The 20,416-nt window shown below is 36.7% G+C and overlaps 1 protein-coding gene across 6 annotated transcripts in view; it reads right to left on the reverse strand.

Annotated features, from left to right (window-relative positions):
- The window catches only part of HDAC4 (histone deacetylase 4), a 3,124,471-nt gene that overhangs the window by 1,721,037 nt on the left and 1,383,018 nt on the right, over window positions 1–20,416 (reverse strand). For all 6 annotated transcript variants that reach the window (XM_044075061.1, XM_044075057.1, XM_044075060.1 and 3 more), the window contains one exon: window positions 5,889–6,010. In XM_044075061.1, the coding sequence (XP_043930996.1) occupies window positions 5,889–6,010 (122 nt within the window). The remainder of the gene's footprint in view (window positions 1–5,888; window positions 6,011–20,416) is intronic.

A 20,416-nucleotide genomic window follows, 5' to 3' on the forward strand; every position in this document is an offset into this window, starting at 1 on the left:
ATACATATTACTGGGTGCATATCAAGACCCTTAGTTAAATGCACATGTTCCTGTAAAATGTAAATTCTGTCTAGCCTAGTCCAGTTTTGTATCTTGGTAAAAATATGTAAATTCACTCCAAACATCTAGTACTGAATTCACATCTTCCATGCCAAACATTTTCATAAATGTCTTCAAAAGAATACCCTCCTTTGTTATACTTTTCCTTTTGGGTCCCCAGCCACATCTTCACTGCTGCAAATCAAATTACAGTCCCTTTAAGTAACATTCCTTGCTGAAAGCTGATTATTTCTCCCAGAAGTTTTTTGAGTTCCATTATAGCAATTTTAGGTGCAATATAAATACATGCCAGTATAATCCTCCTCGTTAGTAGCCCCTTATTACTACAAATCTACCATTATCTTTTTTATCATCTTCTATCACTATTGGAGCTCCTCTTGCAATTAATATTAAGTACCCCTCTTTTCCTTTGTCCCAGGTATTCTAATGAATAACCATCCTGAAAACCTTTTGTTACCAAATTCACATGTTCAGTTCCTTCCAAGTGTCTCTTCTGTAGCACAGCTATTTGCACTCTACATTTTTTTAATATAATTCACTACTCTATTTTGTATTTATCTGTGAGACCATGGACATTTAAAGACATTACAGAAAGCATCATTACATTAAAAAGTTATTATTCCTACGTTTTATGTATAACAGTTTTTTGTTAAATGTTTAGTTGCAGCTTTTGTGTTACAAACATACACTGGCAGTTGAACTTTTATACATTTGCTTCTTGTCATACCCATTTCAGCAAATGTTACATCTTACAATTTTTTTTTTGTTTTACTGAAAGCCCTCAGACAAAAAAAAAAAACTCACCCCAATACCCTATTAACTTAATACTAACGCACAAAGCTATGTACACCTTCAAATATTGAATTTTTACCCTCCTAATAGGAGCAAGTGTCCCAAAATGGCAGCCACACTCAGAGAGTTGAGTTAACCTAAAAGAAAGGTTATCACTGCTAAGACACATGGTGCAACATGTGTTTCTCTTAAGTGCTATCTGTTTCTGTCTTATCTTTATAACTCTTTCAGCTGGGAAAACACCTGAATGTTTTCACAGAACATTATCTCCTTGCTAATTTATTTATTTTTATTTTTCTAGCCATTTTTTTCTTTATGAGATTGTAGCCAATTTCTCTTGATCAACTTGTGTCTATGGAGACATGAGGACCAAAAAAAGAATTGCTACTAAGCATACATCTATTTGCTAGGAAAAAAACCTTATAATATTCAATCTTCTTTTTCATTTACTTGCTTTCTCTTAAGCCAAAGACCCCAATCCAATCACCCCCATGCAAGAATGAAAAAAGCACATTATTTTTTTTCCTTTGTCATGCTCTTTTAACCAGACTTTTTTTCTTTTTTTTCATATTGTTCAGTTTTAAGAAATGTAGGCACTACAAAGAGAAAGAGAAGAATGGAGAAAGAAAGAAATGCCAATTTCCAAGTTACTGGTTTTGTTCCTGTTCATCTCCATCTCCCAAATCTTGTCTCTGCTTTATTTCTAACATACTTTTGATTCTTCTAGTCAACTCTCATGCTCCATTCCATCGCTCCAGCATTTTCCATTGAAACAATGGAAAAGTTTTCACTGGCACAGTCTCTCTGTGGTCTTTATTACCATAAAACAAAAAGCAAAATCTCCTCCACTTTCACAGCTCACTTTTCTGTTGGACAAACATTTGTATTTCCTCCTCAGCACGCACTTCATCAAAAAATGATATGTCCCCCCCAAGGGAAAAATATTTTGAAGATAGCTAGGAACAGCAGCCTGAATCTCACTCCTGTTTCTCAACATTCCCTGAAGACTGGAATACATTTACTCCTCTTCTGCCTGGTGTAAAATCATTTTCCACAAACACTCTGCTGTCTCCCACTTTTAGTACTTTGTCCTTCTGCCACAGATTTGTCAGAATGAACTCCTTCTGCTGGTAGGTTTGCATCTTAACTATTACAGGTCTAAGATGCTTTCTCTAAGTAAGTTTAGAGCATACACACAATGTGCCCTTTCAACTAACAACTCCTGCTGTGGAATACCAGCCCAGTTGCTTATCTGTGTTTCATAAATTTAATACAGTCTACTCCTTCCAGCTTCTCTGATATAGCTGAAAATCTCAGGTTTTCCTTACATGCTCTGTTCTCTAATTCTATTATGTTTTGAAACATCTCTTCTTGAGCAGTCTTCTATTCAGTTAGCCTTAATTGCGACCTCTGAGTTTTGCAGTTTTATCACCTCATCTAGATATCTGTTTAATGCTTCTTCCATTTTTTCCAGCCTTTTGTTGTTTAAGTTCATATACTCCACCTGCATTTTGTTTATTTTAACCAGGTCTGTGTGCAGTTGTCTTACACTTTCCTCTATGTTACTGGAAGTCATGTCTGGACCTTGCACTGCTTTTTGCTGAATAGCTGCAGAACTCTCCCAATCAGTATTTTTTCCTCACCTTTTGTACCTGATTTTCTTTCAGGTCCTCTGTATTCATTTTTTCCTGGCATCCAGGCAGTGCATTTACTAGCCAGTTACTGAAATTTATCTAGAAACACAAAAGTCTACTTGCCTTCTCTGCTGAGTTTCTGTTTTCACACTGGGAGAGCTAGAATCAATCTGTTACTCAATGTACAGCCATCTTGGAAGTTGGAAGTTGTTTTTGCTACATTTTGATCTGAATCCAAACAGCTATTTTCTCATCTTAATTTCTACTACAGCACAAATCTGTTTAACAATCAAACTCTCCAGCACTTTCATGCACTGTGATAAGATTTTGATATCTTTGTATTATCCACAGCTGTAAATACCCTTTCTGTTCTTGTACACTGGTACTAGAATGGCTATTCTATGGTCATTTGGGATACACTTCTCCATCTGTACCATTATGAGTGCCTTTGGAGACGTTTCTCCTGTAGCTCAAGGAACATCAACAAAGGGTAGATAAACATTAACGTCAACAAAGGATACATAAATAAATATCTGCAGTGTTTTCATCTGAGTCTGCTACCCGCCCTTACGTGTGTGTGTGTGTGTGTGTGTGTATACATACACACACATATATATATATATATATAGATATATATATATATAGATATATACACACACACACACACACACACACACACACATATACATGTAGACAGATCTATAGACATACACACATTTATATATATATATATATATATATATATATATATATATATATATATATATATATGAGTAAATACCTTTTGATCTGGAGGAAATACGGAACTACGACTCAAGAAAATAAAACATCATAAGGTATTTGAGCACTTTCGTTTGTTAGGTAGTGTTACATGGTCAAACTTCTTCAGAAATACAATTCTTAACTTGCAGGTTCATGCATTTAAGACTTTTCTCTGGCTATTGAGGGGGAGGGGTTTTACACACACACACACACACACACACACACACACACACACACACACACATTACATATGTATGCATACAGCTGCAGTTGTTAAGCGTGAACACTCAACAATGTGAAGATTGTTTGATCTTGTTTTTCTGGCTGCTAGACTGTTCTGTGTCATCAGACTGCAGTTTAGTAGGTGTGGGAATTTGTTCTTCCCTCATTCAATTAACAGGGGGTGTGGAGGTGCAGTGGGGGTTTGCTTCTAGCATAAGAAAAAGCTTTTTAAGTTTGTGTGTGTGTGCATACAGGAGTATACATGTATTTCAATCTAGTAAGATTATTTTTTTTTTTTGTTTTCTCTTTTGAGCATTCACTATTTCATCAGAGAATCATCACATATATCTTTGTGTATATACACATATGTAAGTGTGTGTATAATATATAATACACACACACACACACACACACACACACACACACACACACACACATACACACACACATTTTATTTTATTTTACCATGTGCTGACTGGTTGTGTCCAAGGCCCCTTTTCAGGCAAGTCAGGACAATACCCAGCAACACAATTAATGCTTCAGTCATATTCTAAGTAACAGTAGAAATTAGGATAAACACAAATAACATAACATAGTTGTATTGTGGAAGCAAAAACAATTTTCTAAATTATTAAGACAGTAAACACACAAAGGTATATCTACAGTTTCAGCAAGTTCAATCTAAATATAACATTAAGTAGAATATATATATACATATACATACATACTATATATACACACATTTACATATATATATATATATATATATATATATATATAAATATACATACATACATATATACATACACACACATATACACACAAACACACACACACACACACATATATATATATATATATATATATATATTTATGTGTGTGTGTGTATGTAAAATTACAGGTTTTGTCATTCGTTCATCAACCTGCTCCTCATCCTAATAAAATGATTACCCCGGTTTAAGGTTAGGTCCATATTACAATAAAAAAATCTGTTTTTGCTTAAAGTTCAAGATACTAACTTAATCACTCTCTCTTAAAGCAACACTTACTGTGAACCACAAGGTACTACAGTCACCTCTCCTTATATTATTACTAACACCCATTCCAGAAATTACTATTCAGACTCACTAGAAAATCTTACAAAGAAAATAATCCTCTTCAGGGATCCACAAGAGATTGCTGAAGAGAAACAGGACAGAAAAGGAACTCAATGCATTCTCTTCTCCTAATCTCATGACCACCAAAACTGCTGGAGTAGAAGAGAAGAGACGGGAGGTTCTCCCATTCCCCAGTTAAATTACAAACAATTCTGAGGCTGTTGTACCTCAAAGTATATACTTCCTCACAGGGTGATTCAGAAACTAGACAATTTGAAAAAGATGATACTGTAAATTGGGCCCCAGCCAAATTCTCTTGATTCAGCTTTCAAAGCTCCCACCCTTCAGATTGGCTGACATACCAGCTATTTGAGACTTATTTTATGAAGACCACTGAGAAACCTTCTGCTCCTACACATTCTGAACATAAACTAGATCCACTTAACATAAGACAAACCTAGTTCCTCCATCAGCAATATCTATATCTGTTCTGCCACTTTAAGAATACCATCATCTTCCTGTCCCTTTCTGCTTGGTTAAGAGGGTGTTCTGTAAATAATTCTTAATCTGGAATCTCTCTGGATGTGCAGTCCTCAACCATCTCCAAGGCATCTGATGGCACTTCCTCCATTTGTAAAGTGCTCATTAGCATTGCTGACCATGTCCTAATTTATATAATGTGGTCACCTTCCTCCTATAATGCACATCCTAGTATGCTAATGTCCCAGTGTAACATCTGAAAGACTGTAAAAATGTGCAGGTTTCTCTATCCAACTACAGTGGACAATGCAGGTTTCTCTACGCCATTAAACTAGACAATGCAGGTTTCTCTGTTCCATTACAGTAAACACCTCACGGAGCTTATCATCCAGACTACTGCTCTTGATGGAGTGACAACTTCACAGCTTTCAACTGTATACATTTTTTCTTCTGTCTCTGTTCCTTTTGTTATTGAATCTTCAAGGATTTCATCATTCTTTAACAATGTCAACTCTCTGCTCTGTATCCTACTAATCTGAGTGAACTTGCATGCAGCCTACAAATTTATGGCAACTATTCCAAAATGAACAAAGTGCATTTCAGATAAAATTTTTCTCTAGGCCAGCTACATTAAACAATAACACTCCATTAGCATTTTCTGTCATGCACTGCTCTAAAGATATAGCATAAATAATTTGTAAAGTATTTTTAAATTATGCTAATAAAAATAATTTCTCCAGTCTGGTGGCACCAATCTCCTCAAGGTATGAACATTTGGATGGGACAGGCAGAAGTATTTTCATTTAACAAACCTGTGAAGGTGCAAAGATTGAAAATATACCTGTTTTTCTGAGTGGGAAATCATCTTTTGGATCGTACATTCCCAGGACCGGATGATTATATGTGGCACTGACTCCACTTTGCGGTGGGGAACTTTGATCCAGAGAACTGTGTTGCGTCTTCCTGTATAAGAACAAAAATAAAAATACAAATGTGAAACAAAATTAACATGTGCAACCTAATTTTCCACAGCTAATTGTTTGCACTGAAAATGTATTCTATCTCAGCAGAAAATTCAGTTCTATCAAAACAACTGGCTAGCATACTTTACAGAAATGTATCAGACCAACGGACATTTTCATACAACACAAATTCAGAAACACAATGTTGTTTTGGGTGGCGAAAAACAAGACTGGGACACTATGCTTTACTGAGACTGAACACTTATGCAAGTGCACCACATGACACTGAACTTCTATAAGTTGGCGCATTAACAAGTATGTAAATTTTATTCAAGCATTCAACTTTATACAACATATGTATATAACGAAAGAGTATGAGAAGGCATATGTTACATACTAACAGTAATTTTAAATTAAACTTAACTCTACAGTACGCATGTCACAGACTGTTAACATCTAACAATGGTTTTGTACACAATAAAAAGATTTTAATAAATGCAACGTTTCAGGCTTTACTTCACCTTTGAAGTTTTATATTTTTGCAGATGTTCCAGGACTACTGAGTTTTATGACCATTCACACCTTGTCAGTGCATTCATCAGGTCATACTTCCTTTCCATACCAGTCAATCTTGGAGTAAATTTGTGGATATCTACCTTGCCATCTAGTTTATGTTTAACAGAAAAAAGTGAGTCACACAGGGGAGGTTTACTCTAGAGATTTGGGATGTGCAGGGTTATAACCTATTCTTCCACCATGTTTAATTTTCTGTTAATGAAAATTTAGGTCTCTGGTTCCACTACTGGTGGAGATAGTGGACTTACAGAGAAAGAGAAGGCCCGTGACAATTTGGTCGTTAATTGAGCAATAAGGGAGATATAATATAAATTTCCCCTTAAAAGTCCATATGGCACCAAATAAAGGTACAGAGCTTCCAGCCACTCTTAGTAGCTCAGGGACTTAAGACCTGTGATATTTATGGTTAGGAATCACTGAGTTCATGAGGTTACTAGGCTAATGCCTTCAGGGCCCTTACAAGCCTAGCCAAGTTCAACCCATGTTCCCAAGGGTGTCTGGTTCAAGCAGACACTTAAATCAGCACCTACTGCCCCTTCCTTCTTACTGTTTGATATGTTCAGTGAGATACATCCCAAAGGAGGGGGGGATTACTTGATATCTAGCCTGATCAATGATGAGTTTAAGGGAAGGACTACCTCTTTTATTCTTGACAATATTTCTTTGGCATTAGTTTGGATAAATAAATGATTTCCTGACAGTCATTGTTACATTATCGTCAAAAGACAGGGAGATAGCAACCAAAGTACTTTATTAAGCCTAACTACATATTAATTTTGTAATGGCATGTTGTCTATAAAGTATGATGACAGGAGAGGATGTCTATCAAAATTGATAGCACTACATGTTTTAACATCAAGTTTGAGCCCATTTGCAGTGCACCAAGAGTTTACAAGAGTGAGTTCATTCAGGAAGGTTTGGGTATCATAGGGTGATTTAACAACAGCCTCCAGTTTACAGTCATCTACAAACTTTGGTAGCCAGATTTCTTGGCACTCTCCTGGGAGATCTGACAAGTAAATACCAAAATAGAGAATTCCCAGCACTGAGACCTGAGAGACACCACTGGTAATGCTCATACTTTTTGCTGAGGCATCTGCAACTTGCACTATGTATGGTCTTACCTTTCAACCAGTCTGCTATCCATCTTAGCACATATGGGACAATTTTTATAGCATTTAACATTTGTATGATGCCAGCATGGGAAATGGTGTTGAAGACCTTGGCCGGGTCAAGATATGCTACATGTACTATATGACCTCCACCTACAAACTTTGTAAACCTTTCCAAGAAGTTTGTCAGATTAAATACACCCCTTATACAGCCAAACTGTTGGAGAACAAGTCTAAAGATTTGAGATCTCACAGTTTATTAGGTCAGTTATAATACATTCCATGGCTTTGCAAAAGTAGCTTGTAAGGCAGACAAGTCTATAAATTACTTTGGTTCAGAGCAGGAACATCGTCAAAGGGAGCCCAAAGCAGGGTAATGGACCAGGCACCACTGCCAATCCAGTGTTCTATTAATTGGCTGCCTCGCCCTCATTATCAAAAACACTGTTTAAAACCTGTCAGTGAGCATACTACTTTCTTCTTTTTCTTCTTAACTTTTATAATGACTACAGAGTTTTGGATTTAATTTAAAACTTTTACTTCATATTTTAGAGCACAAACTCTGATGGCCATTTGCTATGCAAAACAAAACCAAACAAAAAAACAGTCACACGCTGGAAACAGACTTAGCATGAGTAACAGTAGATATCTTATTCATCGAAATATATCTGGCTAGTGGCAAATTAAGTGTATCCATTTCAGAACATTTCAACCATGAAAGACCACTCAAACTGTTGCCATTATAATCAACCAATATCTGTATACAAAAATTACTGCCACTTTACTGATTGTCTGCATCACAGTTTTGATTGTGATAAAAATAGCCATAGTGAAGTATTCAAACTGGCTTTACACAAATGCACACCAGACTAATGGCTAGCTTCTATCAGCTCAGCAGCAGGGTCAGTCATTTTTATCCACACACATCCCCCAAACCCAGCAATCATAGCTTCATTGTTGGCTGTATCTTTCTCAGATGTGCCACAAAATAACAAAACTAATGACTAGCATCACTTATGTTCAGATCTGTTTTACAAAAGCACACAGTACCCAAAGTAACTCACACACACATCACAAAAAGCAAGATTAAAGACCATTTAAAAATGACCAGATGATATGAGCATAAGATACTTCCATCCCCAGAGAGCCCTCTTCAAACATACCAATATCCCATTACTTGCCTGTAATTCCTAAATTACCATGAACACTGTCGAAGCCTATCAATGTATATATTTTATTCTTTACTTTTACAATCCACCAAAGATTTGTATTTTATTTAAAACTTTTATTTCAAATTTTACAGGAAAAAGGCTGACGGACATTTTTAAACAAAACACTCACACTGAAAACAGACTTAGCATGAGAAACAGTAAACTTCTCTTCCCATGAAACTTGCATTTAGTGAAAAGTCATCTGGCAACCCATTAAACTACAAAAAAGATGTTGGTATTTACAATCAAATAGCATATACTGAATTACCAATTAGCGCCTATGCGAAGGGTGCAAATTCAAAATACAAATGTGTAATGTATTTGGTAACAGCCTAGACAGCCCACTGGACACAACTGTCCCTTTTCAGGAGCAGCACAGGAGGTCTGTCTGGTGAAATAACTTGGCAAAGTTACACAGAAGACAAATGAAGGCTAAGGAAATCAAACCATGTGCTACAAAAAGCAGCTCTTCAACAAGTCATAGCTTTAATCATCTGCACTAACTGCTACACAAACTGCCATAGCGCAAACACATTACATTTCAAACTTGTGTACCTGCAAAAAGCAAGCTAAATTAAAAATGTATTCATCGTTACAGCACTGACATTAAAATCATAGACTTCATGCTGTCCAATTTATTCACAGCTAAATAAACACACTATCAAAATTTAATAGAACAAGGAAACCAAGGCTCACATCCAAAGAACATGGCTCATATGATGATTATTCTGTTTACAACATTTCCTTCCTTTATACTCTACCACCGGTTCATACATAGTAGGCTTGCAGTCCATGAGACCACTGAGGAACCTAGCCCATATTTCCAGTTGTCCCAATCACTGTCTCGTTAAGTGACTTATTCAAGAATGAAAAAAAAATGAACTGGAACTCCGTTCGCTGTGCTGGGTGTCAGAATTCACAGAATACACCGAAGTTCCATGTAAAACACTTCTTTATTTGACAAAACAAATCCCTTCAAACCACGTTAAGTGCTTTCATCTACTTCAAATAGACTTCATCAGAACACATTCATTAGTTTCATGCTGGGTTACATATATATAAATCTAACCAATCATACCATTTGCTTAATCTATCAATTAAACATTTAAAGTGCTCAGTGCTTAATAGAATCACTCATACATACTACACATTCAATGCCTCATTTTGTCACTAATAATACATATAAAATAGTATAAAACATTATTTAAAATAATTTAAAATAATTAACTGTGAAACTGTCATGTATTTTTGTGAAAAGTTTTAATACAATGCAGTCACCATTCAACATGCTCCCTTGATTATGTTGTATGCTTTTTAATTCTTACTTTCCAAAACAGTTGAAAAAGTTGTAACGGATGAGATATATGCATTTTGGAACAAGTGCAAAAACAATAAGATGAGGTACAATTTGAATAAAAGTGAGTTTCAAGCTTTAAAAGAAATCCAAGAGAAAAATCAAACCCGTGTTATGAAACCAGACAAAGGGGGTGGTGTAGTGTTATATGACACCTTTGAGTACATAAGCAAAATAAACACTATACTACTTAACTCAGGGAATTATGAGGTGTCATCATTAAATGAAGTAAATATAGGGCACCATAAGATAGATTTATTTTTGGAAGAATTTTTATTGGATGGAAGGATAGACACGGATATGTACAATTTTTTAAAAGTGAGATATCCTGTTTTAGGAACGATAGTGGGAATCCCCAAAGTACACAAATATATAACTGATCCCTCTTTTTGTCCTATAATATCAGGGAACAAATCTAAATCTTTTTTCTTTGGTACAGTTACAGACACTTGGTTAAAACCTATACACAAAAAAGTACCACATATAGTTATTGATTCATGGGACTTTTTAGGTCGACTCACCACAGACTTGTGCAAAAAGAATATAACATTTGTTACAATAGATATGGTTGACTTATTTTCTTGCATTCCCAAGGAAGATGGAATGAGGCGGTTTGCTAGTAGTATTGAAAAATTTGCTGGATTGTCATGGGAGTACGTGTCGCTGATTTTGGAATTTATGGATATAGTATTAAAATACAATTACATCTTTTTTGAAGGAGAATACTGCAGACAATGTAAGGGTGTGGCAATGGGGGCGGCATGCGCTCCCATCTTTGCCAATTTAGTTCTTCTTGATTGGGAGCCTGAACATGTATTTAACAGTAGATGGTATGAATTTATAAAGTGTTATGTAAGATTTTTGGACGACATGTTTATTCTATGGACTGGATCTATTAAGGAATTGAAACTATTTTTTGAGTATTTGAATTCTTACAGTGAGTATTTGAAATTTACGTATAATTTCAATATGAAAGCTATTTCTTATCTAGACACACATATATCCATTGAGAATGGTCGATTTAAGTCCAAAATATTTAGGAAAGACACTTTTAGTAATTCCTACTTAGAATACTCTAGTTGCCACCCATACAGTCAAAAATGTAGTATAATAAGGGGTCAGTGCATTAGAGCAGCTAGAATAACTTCAGAATATGATGACACGGTAGAGGAGCTTGACAAGATAGGGAACATGTTCAACAAAAGGGCATATCCCATAGAACTGACGGATAATATTAAAAAATACGTTAAAAGAGAATGGGGTAAAAAATATAAACCTTTACTAGGTATTGGACTTACTAGAACTTCTGATAACAGCAATAATACAGCAGTTAATTGTGAGGTTAAGAATAAATTTCAGAGAGCGTGTATATTCCAATATGGTTCTTATGTTAAAGAAATACAAAAAATAGTAGAAGGAAATTGGAATATAATGAAATCTGAAGACATTATATATAAGACTGTATGGGAACATCCGGTGTTTGTTCACAAAACAGGACAAAACTTGAAGAGTAAATTTGAAAGCAAACCCATTACCAGTAACAGTAAAGGAAAGGATGGGGGTACTCAGAAGTGTGGACAGTGCAATCAATGTAGTGCTGTAATGGAAAGTATCTCTCTCACACTGGACGACACAAACAAAATTGTGGTTAGATTCAAGAATGGCAATTGCCGCACTCAACATGAGATATACTTAGCCAAGTGTACAGATGCCCATGTTATTATGTGGGCAAGACTGACAGGTGTCTAAGGAATAGAATTTATAACACTTCTATTGTATAAGGAAAAAAGAAATGAAAAATGCATTATACAGACACCTTGTCAATAGTTTAAGTTGTGACACTTTTAAATTTGCAATATTAGAGCAAATAGTGGCTAATCCTAGGGGCGGCAATATTTGCAAGAAATTAGGGTAAAGAGAAACCAGGTGGCAGACTTTGTTAAATGCATCTGTATACCCAGGTTTAAATGACAGTATTTCTACTAAGTCTATTTTGGAAAGTAAGAATTAAAAAGCATGCAACATAATCAAGGGAGCATGTTGAATGGTGACTGCATTGTATTAAAACTTTTTACAAAAATACATGACAGTTTCACAGTTAATTATTTTAAATAATTCTTTATACTATTTTATATGTACTATTAGTGACAAAATGAGGCACTGAATGTGTAGTATGTATGAGTGATTCTATTAAACACTGAGCACTTTAAATGTTTAATTGATAGATTAAGCAAATGGTATGATTGGTTAGATTTATATATATAGCCCAGCATGAAACTAATGAATGTGTTCTGATGAAGTCTATTTGAAGTAGATGAAAGCGCTTAACGTGGTTTGAAGGGATTTGATTTGTTTTGTCAAATAAAGAAGTGTTTTACATGGAACTTTGGTGTATTCTGTGAATTCTGACACCCAGCACAGCGAACGGAGTTCCAGTTCATTTTTTTTTTCATTGTGTTGACTTTCGCTGACTGTTGTCGTATTGACTTATTCAAGAAGATAAAAAATATGAGGCAAAATCATACATATTCTGCAAAACTGGAGGTAAATACCAAAATACTCTAAATCACTTAAAAAGTTAATAAAACAAGTTATGCATCAATATGTATTCTATGAAAAAAGATATGAAACTCTAATGACTGGCATTGACTGACTGCAATCCTCAGTGATTTATCAAAGGAAATACAAAAAAAACTTAATGGAGGTCTAGCAGTTGGTGTGGATGATTAAGGCTCTTTTATAAAATACATTTACTGTTTAAGATACTGGGAAATATACATTAACAGAAAAAATAAACCATTTTAACATTTTTCCATTTAAATACATAGAATATCACATACATTTTCTTCATTACTATCATCAGTCCAACATTACAAAAAATTGTTGAATTCCTGCCTTCCCTTACACCTCACTTTTCCTCCTACTAAGCATTATTATGCATGTACTGTTTCCATAATTTCCATTTACTTCTATATATTTTGCTCCTTCCCTTTTCTACAGATCCCTCTACCAGTTCTTTTCTATCTTTTATAATATTCACTACCTTAAATACTATGCACTAATTTTGATTTCCATTTTTTAGTAATTACTTATTTTGGCAGCCTATAGAATTATACTTAATAAGGCCTTACTAGGCAATTCAGATCATGTATCCCAGCTCAAAAGAAAAAATTTCCTTATCTGCAGCCATTTGCACACCCAGTATTTCTGATACAGTACTCAGTAGGGAATTTTTAAAATCTGCCAACTCATTACACTCCGAAAACATATGTTCCCAGTTACCTCCATCTTCTCCATCACACCTCCAACATTTGCTATCTACCGAAGGAAAAATTCTTTAAAGCTTGCTTAGGGTATAAAAATGCCTATGCAAACACTTCCAAGAAAAGATCCTAAACTTCATGAACATAGTTGCATACATATGTATGTATATATATATATATATATATATATATATATATATATATATATATATATGTTTTTCAGTCTCTCTTCCCAAACTTTTCTAACCTCTTCTGACTGGTTCTTATAGTTATCAAGCAATATTTTACATACCCTACTAATTATCCATTTTTAACAGTGACATCTGTTCTAGATTCAGTTAAAAACCCTACCAGAGCCTGTCTTTCACTTAAAATGTCACTATCCTTTTCCCTTTGCCTGTACTACGAGATCAAGCCCTGTTAGGAAGGCAGTCTCTAGCCTACAATCCAAATGTCTTCTTGGCCTCAACCTACTCTATTACCTTTATTGCTTGAGTTACTTGCTCCCAATATCTCAATTCCTTTGCCAAGTTTCTCCAGTAAATTCACCCCACCTTGCATATTTTCTGTAACCCTCGTTCCAGTCATCTCTACTGGCAGAATCTCCTTTCTCCATTCTTGTATTGGCTTAGTTCTTAGAATACTTTCTGCTACTTTATGAATATAATTTTGTTATTCTCCTTAACGATCTATATCTAAAATCCCTCTCTCTATTTCTTGAACTTCCCCCTTGCTTCACCATTATCCCTTTCCATTTTGAATTATAACCTTCTGCTTGTGTTAAGTACATAACTCTTAACTGTGTAGCTCTAAAAACATCCCTTCAAATAAGGTAAACCTAAACCACCTTGTTCTACAGGACGGATCATTTTATAACACTTAACTCTTGTCCTCTTTCCCTCCCAGATAAATTCCTTCAATTCTTTATTAACTATTGTCCTCAACTTCTCATGTTGACACAAGTATGTCTGACCCATCCACAAGACTAAAGAGACTAAAAACATTTTCACTGCTTGTATCTTATTATCCATAAATAAGAGTTCCCAGTTTCTCAATTTATGTATTAACTTTTCTTTATTCTCTTCCCACATATCCTTAGCTGCCACAACAAAAGCCTTTTTAATCCATACTCCTAAATACTTCATCTTATCATGTCCCATAAACATGGCTACTGCCGAACCAATTTGTGTGTGGGTGCATAATTTACAGCTATAACCTCTATTTTTTTCTTCACTAATTTTACATCCTGAAATACATAAAACTGTCTAAAAAATTCCACACTAGATGTCCTTTTCTGGATATATTGGGTACAAAATAATATCTGCAAATAAAGCCAATTTGTCTTGATTACCATACCAATTACATCCTTGTATTTCTGAGTCCTTTATTTTCTCTGCCAATGGCTCTAAATATGAAGCAAATAAAGGGGAAAGAGGACATCCCTGCCTGGTTCCTCTGTTCAAACACAGTTTATCTGACAAGAACCCTCCCACTTTAATTCTTGCCTCCAGTCCTTCATATGCACTTCTAATTAACCTTATTATTGTATCATGGAATGCAAATGCTTCCAATGCCCTACTTATAAAATCCCAGCTTATTCTATCAAATGTTTTCTCTGCATTAAGACCCACCAACAACAGAGGTATTTTCTTACATTCTGCATCCATCCGAATAATCACTGTACTATTAATGTTGTCAAATGTTTGTCACCTCTCCACAAAACCACACTGATCCATATCTATCAATTTTGGGAACACCTTTGTCATTCTATTAGCTAGTATAGACATGAAAACTTTATAATCATGGTTTAAAATTGAAATTGGGGTATATGAAGTTGGGTCTGAAGGGTGTTTGCCATCTTTAGGTAACAAAGCCACCACAGCTTTCATCCAAGATGTTGGTGCTTCTCCTCCTCCTCTTAAAATACTGTTAAACAAAATCTTCCAGATCTTTATCACTTTCTTCCCTCCTAATTTACAAACATCCACAGGACTGCCATGTGTTCCTAGAGACTTTCCTGAAGTTTGATTACACATCTCACTGCTTTGAATTCATCACCTCCTGTCTTAACTGTTAGTTGTTGATCCTTGTGTTATCTCTAATCTTGGCATAATTTTTTCAAAAGTATTTCCATTTGTATTCTTTTTTGATTTCCACATTTCTCTGTTTATGCAAATTTTAATGAAATTTCCAGTATTATCTCTAAAACCTCTATAGGATCTTCTGGTTATTTTTCTTGTTATAGGTTCCCTAAATTTGGTTACAAACCTTTCAAAGTTCTGTTGCCTAAGTCGTTGTGCTACATGTTTTTGCACTCTGGAGTTGTTATAAAAAGCAAAAAGACACAAAACAGCCCAACAAGAGCCAAACTTGTAAAATAACTAAAGCCATGATAAACTGTTATAAAAAGCAGCTGCTTCACTGCAATCTTTCTAAACTCGTGCATATTATCCAGATACTCCCTTACTTTCTCTTTAGCACACTGTATTTGCTCCTCCTCTTTTTCTGTGAGATGCCCCTTATTCTCCAATACTTTAATCTTTGTCAGACTCTCTTAGCAATTTCTATTACATCTTAACTATATCTCTTTCATTTTGACCATATTTTAAACTCCATTTTCATTTTATTCCAGTCACTAGCTATAACTTCTGAATATATTTCTATCTTCCCTAATAAGTCTCAAATAATTTCCTCTCTCTTTTTAACGGGTAGGCGGGGAATCACCAGTGTCTTATTTTTATTTCATTACCCCACATTTTTATCTTAGTTTTAATTGGTGCACAATCACCAATAATTGTTGGATGTGTGTCAAAGCTTTCAGTTAAATGCACATGTTCCTGTGAAATATAATTTCTGTCTAGTCTAGCCCAGCTATTGTACCTTGGGGAATAATATGTAAATTCTGTGAAGAGTTCCTACCACTGAATTTACATCTTTTCATACCAAATATTTTCATACATTTCTTCAGAAATCTACCTTCTTTTGTTAAATTGTTCATTCTAGGTCCTCCCTGATACATCCTCACTACTGCAAACTAAATTCCAGGCCTCAACTATAAATAATATTCCCTGCTTAAAGCTGATTACTTCTCCCAAAAATTTCTTAAGCTCCATAACAGGAATTTTCAGTGGAATATAAATACATGTCATTGGAATCCTCCTCCCATGCCAACAGCCCCTTACTATCACAAATCTTCCATTTTTGGCTTTTTTTCCTTATCTATTACTACTGAAGCCTCTCTAGCACTTAGTATATTTACTCTCCTTTTCCTCTGCCTATGATAGTCTGCTGAATATCCATTTTGAAATCCTCTTTCTCAAATTTGCATGCTCATTTCTTTCCAAATTTATCTCCTGCAGCTTTGCTATTTGCACTCTGCATTTCTTAAAATACGAGAGTGTGAATTATATTATCTATACCTGAAAGAACATTAATATTCCAGGATAATACGGACAGCACAGCCATCATGATAAAAAGCTACTGTTCCTACCTATTATACATGACAGATTTTTGAATGTATATTTCCAGCTTTTGTGTTATATGCATATACTAATGTTCAGCAGACTGATTTTCTATACAGTTTCTTCTCATCTCCATTTGAAACTATGTCATATTTTTCACAAATTTTTGGTTTAAAGAAAACTCTCAAAAAACTAAATACAAAACACCCCATCCCAATTAACTTGGAGCAAACACACAAAAAGTACAGTTGCATACAATTACCAGAAATGTAGATGTTCGAGTGTATTCACTGTTGCAGTCATCACATTTGAGTGATCTGCCTGCAGGTAGCCCTCAGCCGGCCTGAATACCAGAGTCTTGGGATTTCTGAGTCGGATGCTGTCGCTTCTTCCATGACTTCAGGTCGTCAGGGGGTATAAAACATGCAGCCGACGCCATTACATCAGTTTTTCTTGCCCCAGATGTCAGGTGCCCCCAGAACAGGAAGCAATTATATGGTGTGGAACACCCCCAACAGAAAGCAACTGCACATAGTATAAGATATGCCAAACCAAAAAGGATAGGTGAAAGCAAAGACAATCAGGGGCTGGAGGGAGGGTAACCAGGACTGCAACAGTGAATACACTTGAACATCTACATTTATGGTAAGTGTACACAACTGTACTATGTTCTTCGTGTTTCACTGTTGCAGTCATCACATTTGGGTTGATTCCCAAAGCTAAGGAAAGGTGGAGGTAGATTAAGAAGCATTAGGCCTGGCAATCTGGCCCTGTAAGACTGCTGTGGCAAATCCAGCTCTGGATTTAGAAAAGATAAGCAAGTGGTAATGCTTGGTGAAAGTGTGTAGAGAGCTCCAGGTTGCAGCTTCCAGGATGTCCCTGGTAGGGACTCCTCAGAGAAATGCAGTAGAGGCAGATGTAGCCCTAGTGGAATGTGTTCTTATCCCCTGTGGGGTAGGTTTTCCATGGTGCTTGTAGCAGAAATGGATGCAGTGTACTATCCATTTGGAAATGGTTTGCTTTGAAATGGCCTTCCCCTCTGTCCCTGCAGCAAACCTTACTAGCAGCTGGTCAGATTTTCTGAGACGCTTGGTCCTGTCCAAATAGAATCTAAGCTGTCTGTGCATGTCCAGAGAATGCAGTATCCTTTCCCCTTTATTCTGAGGATTAGGGAAAAACATAGGCAAATGAATGGACTGGTTTAAAGCCACACCAGACACCACCTTGGGCATAAAAGATGGGTTAGTTCTGAGGGAAACATTGTCCGCATGGAAGATAATGAAGGGTTCCACTGCCATAAGAACCTGCAGTTCAGACACTCTTCTTGCTGAAGTGATGGCTAGAAGTAAAGCTGTTTTCCAAGAGAGGAATTTCAACTCTGCTGAAGCAGCCGGTTCACAGTGGGGAAGAGTAAGTTTTTCCAATACAAAGTTAAGGTCTCAGGCTGGAGTGGGAGCTCTCCTGGCGGGTCTTAAATTTTTGGCCCCAATAATGAACTGCTTTACCAGAGGATGAGAGAAGAGGGTGGCTCAGTATTATAATGAGTTGAGATGGCTGAGGCATGAATCTTAAGGGAAGAGAAGGATAGGCCCTTGTGGAGAATTTCTGTTAAGTAATCTAGTATATGAGGTAAGTTGGGCACCGTTGTGCCCACCCCTTGAGACTGGCTCCAGGAACAGTATCTTTTCCACTTTTCTGAATAGGATTTTCTAGTACTAGGCCTCCTTGCCTCAAGAATGACATTCAGCACCTGCTTACTGAGGGTTGCTAGAGGTGAGCTCAGGGGATTAGCCAGGCTGCAAGGTCTGAAGCTGAGGGTGCAGAATCTGGCCCGCCTGCTGGGACAGCAGGGAAGGTGTCTGAGGCAGGTGCCATGGTTGTAGCGCTGTCAGACTGTGCAAAAGAGGGTACCAGTGCTGGCATGACCAGTCTGGTGCAATCAGGATTGTCCTTGGCTTGTCCTGTTTGATCTTTATTAGAACCTTCGAGAGGCAGAGGGGGTGAGGCATAGACTGAGAGGCTTTCCCAGGGGAAGGACAGGGCATCCACTTTCCAAACTTGACTGTGGGGAGTACTGGTGCAGTATTTGTTCATAGTTCTGAGGAGAAGCAAACAGGTCCATCTCTGGTATCCCCCATCTGTTCCTCAAAAGCTTGAATATTCTGGGTTCCAGTTTCCATTCGTATGGTTCCATGAGATTTCTGCTTAAATCATCTGCCAGTGAATTTAATTTGCCTGGCAGGAATTGAGCTTGTAGGTGCACTTGGTTGCTCAAGGCTGTGCTCCACACAGCCATGGCTAGTCTGCAGAGTGGGTAGAAATGGGTTCTCCCCTACTTGTTTAGTGGTGTTGTCTATCTTTACCAATAGTTGTCCTGGAAGAATACGTTCTTTGAAGGCTGTCAGAGCATTCTGTACAGCTAACATTTCTTTTTGATTGATATGCAGGTGCATCTGCTTTGGGTTCCATTTGCCCTGAATGCACTCCCCTGCCATGTGAGCCCCCCATGCATAGTCTGATGTGTCTGTTGTTAGGGTTTGGGCGGCAGGGGGTAGAGTGAAAGAAAGTCCCTTGTTGTGGTTGCAGGCTTCTACCCACCAAAGGAACTCTGCCCTTAGACAAGAAATGATAGGAATTGTTGTTTGCAGGTCCTAGGAATGTTGACACCATAGACATTTTAGATACCATTGAAATTTCCTCATGTGCAGTCTTGCATATGGAATTAACAGAATGCAAGAAGCCATGAACCCCAAAGCTTGCAGTATTTTCCTTGAAAATAGCTGGGTTTTTGTGGCCAGTAGGTTGAAGTAGGTTCTCAAATAAATTTGTTTCTTTGGAGTGAGGAACAGCATCTGGGAAGTTGTGTTCAAGCTTGCTCCCAGGAATATAATCTGTTGGCAGGGTACTAGGTGTGATTTCTTTTCATTGATGGTGTACCCCAGTGAAGTTAGAAGTCTCTTTACAAATGCCAGGTGTTGCAATAGCAAGTCCTGACTTTCCGACTGAATCAGGCAAACGTCCAAGTATGGTAAATCTGAATACTTCTCTGCCTGCAAAATGCAATGGCTGGAGCTAGGCACTTTGTGAATAACCTGGGCGCAGTAGATAAGCCAAAGGGAAGTGCAGAGAACTGACAGTGCATACAGCCTGCCCAGAAGCGTAGGTACTTCCTGCAAGATTCCCTTATGGGGATGTGCAGGTAAGCTTCTTTTAAGTCAAAGGTTGCCAGCCAGGCATCCTTGGCTAGCATAAAAAGCAGCTGTTGGAGAGTTAGCATTTTGAATTTTAAAACCACCAGAAAGGTGTCAAGAATAGACAGATCCAGGACAAGACGCCAGGAGTTTTCTTTTCTGGGAACCAGGAACAGTCTTGAATAAAAGCCTTGGCCCCTTTGTTCTGCTGGGACAGGTTGAATAGCCCTGATGCTGAG

Source organism: Protopterus annectens, chromosome 6.part0 (genome assembly GCF_019279795.1).
Source record: "Protopterus annectens isolate FY-2018-M chromosome 6.part0, PAN1.0, whole genome shotgun sequence".
NCBI lineage: Eukaryota > Metazoa > Chordata > Ceratodontiformes > Protopteridae > Protopterus > Protopterus annectens.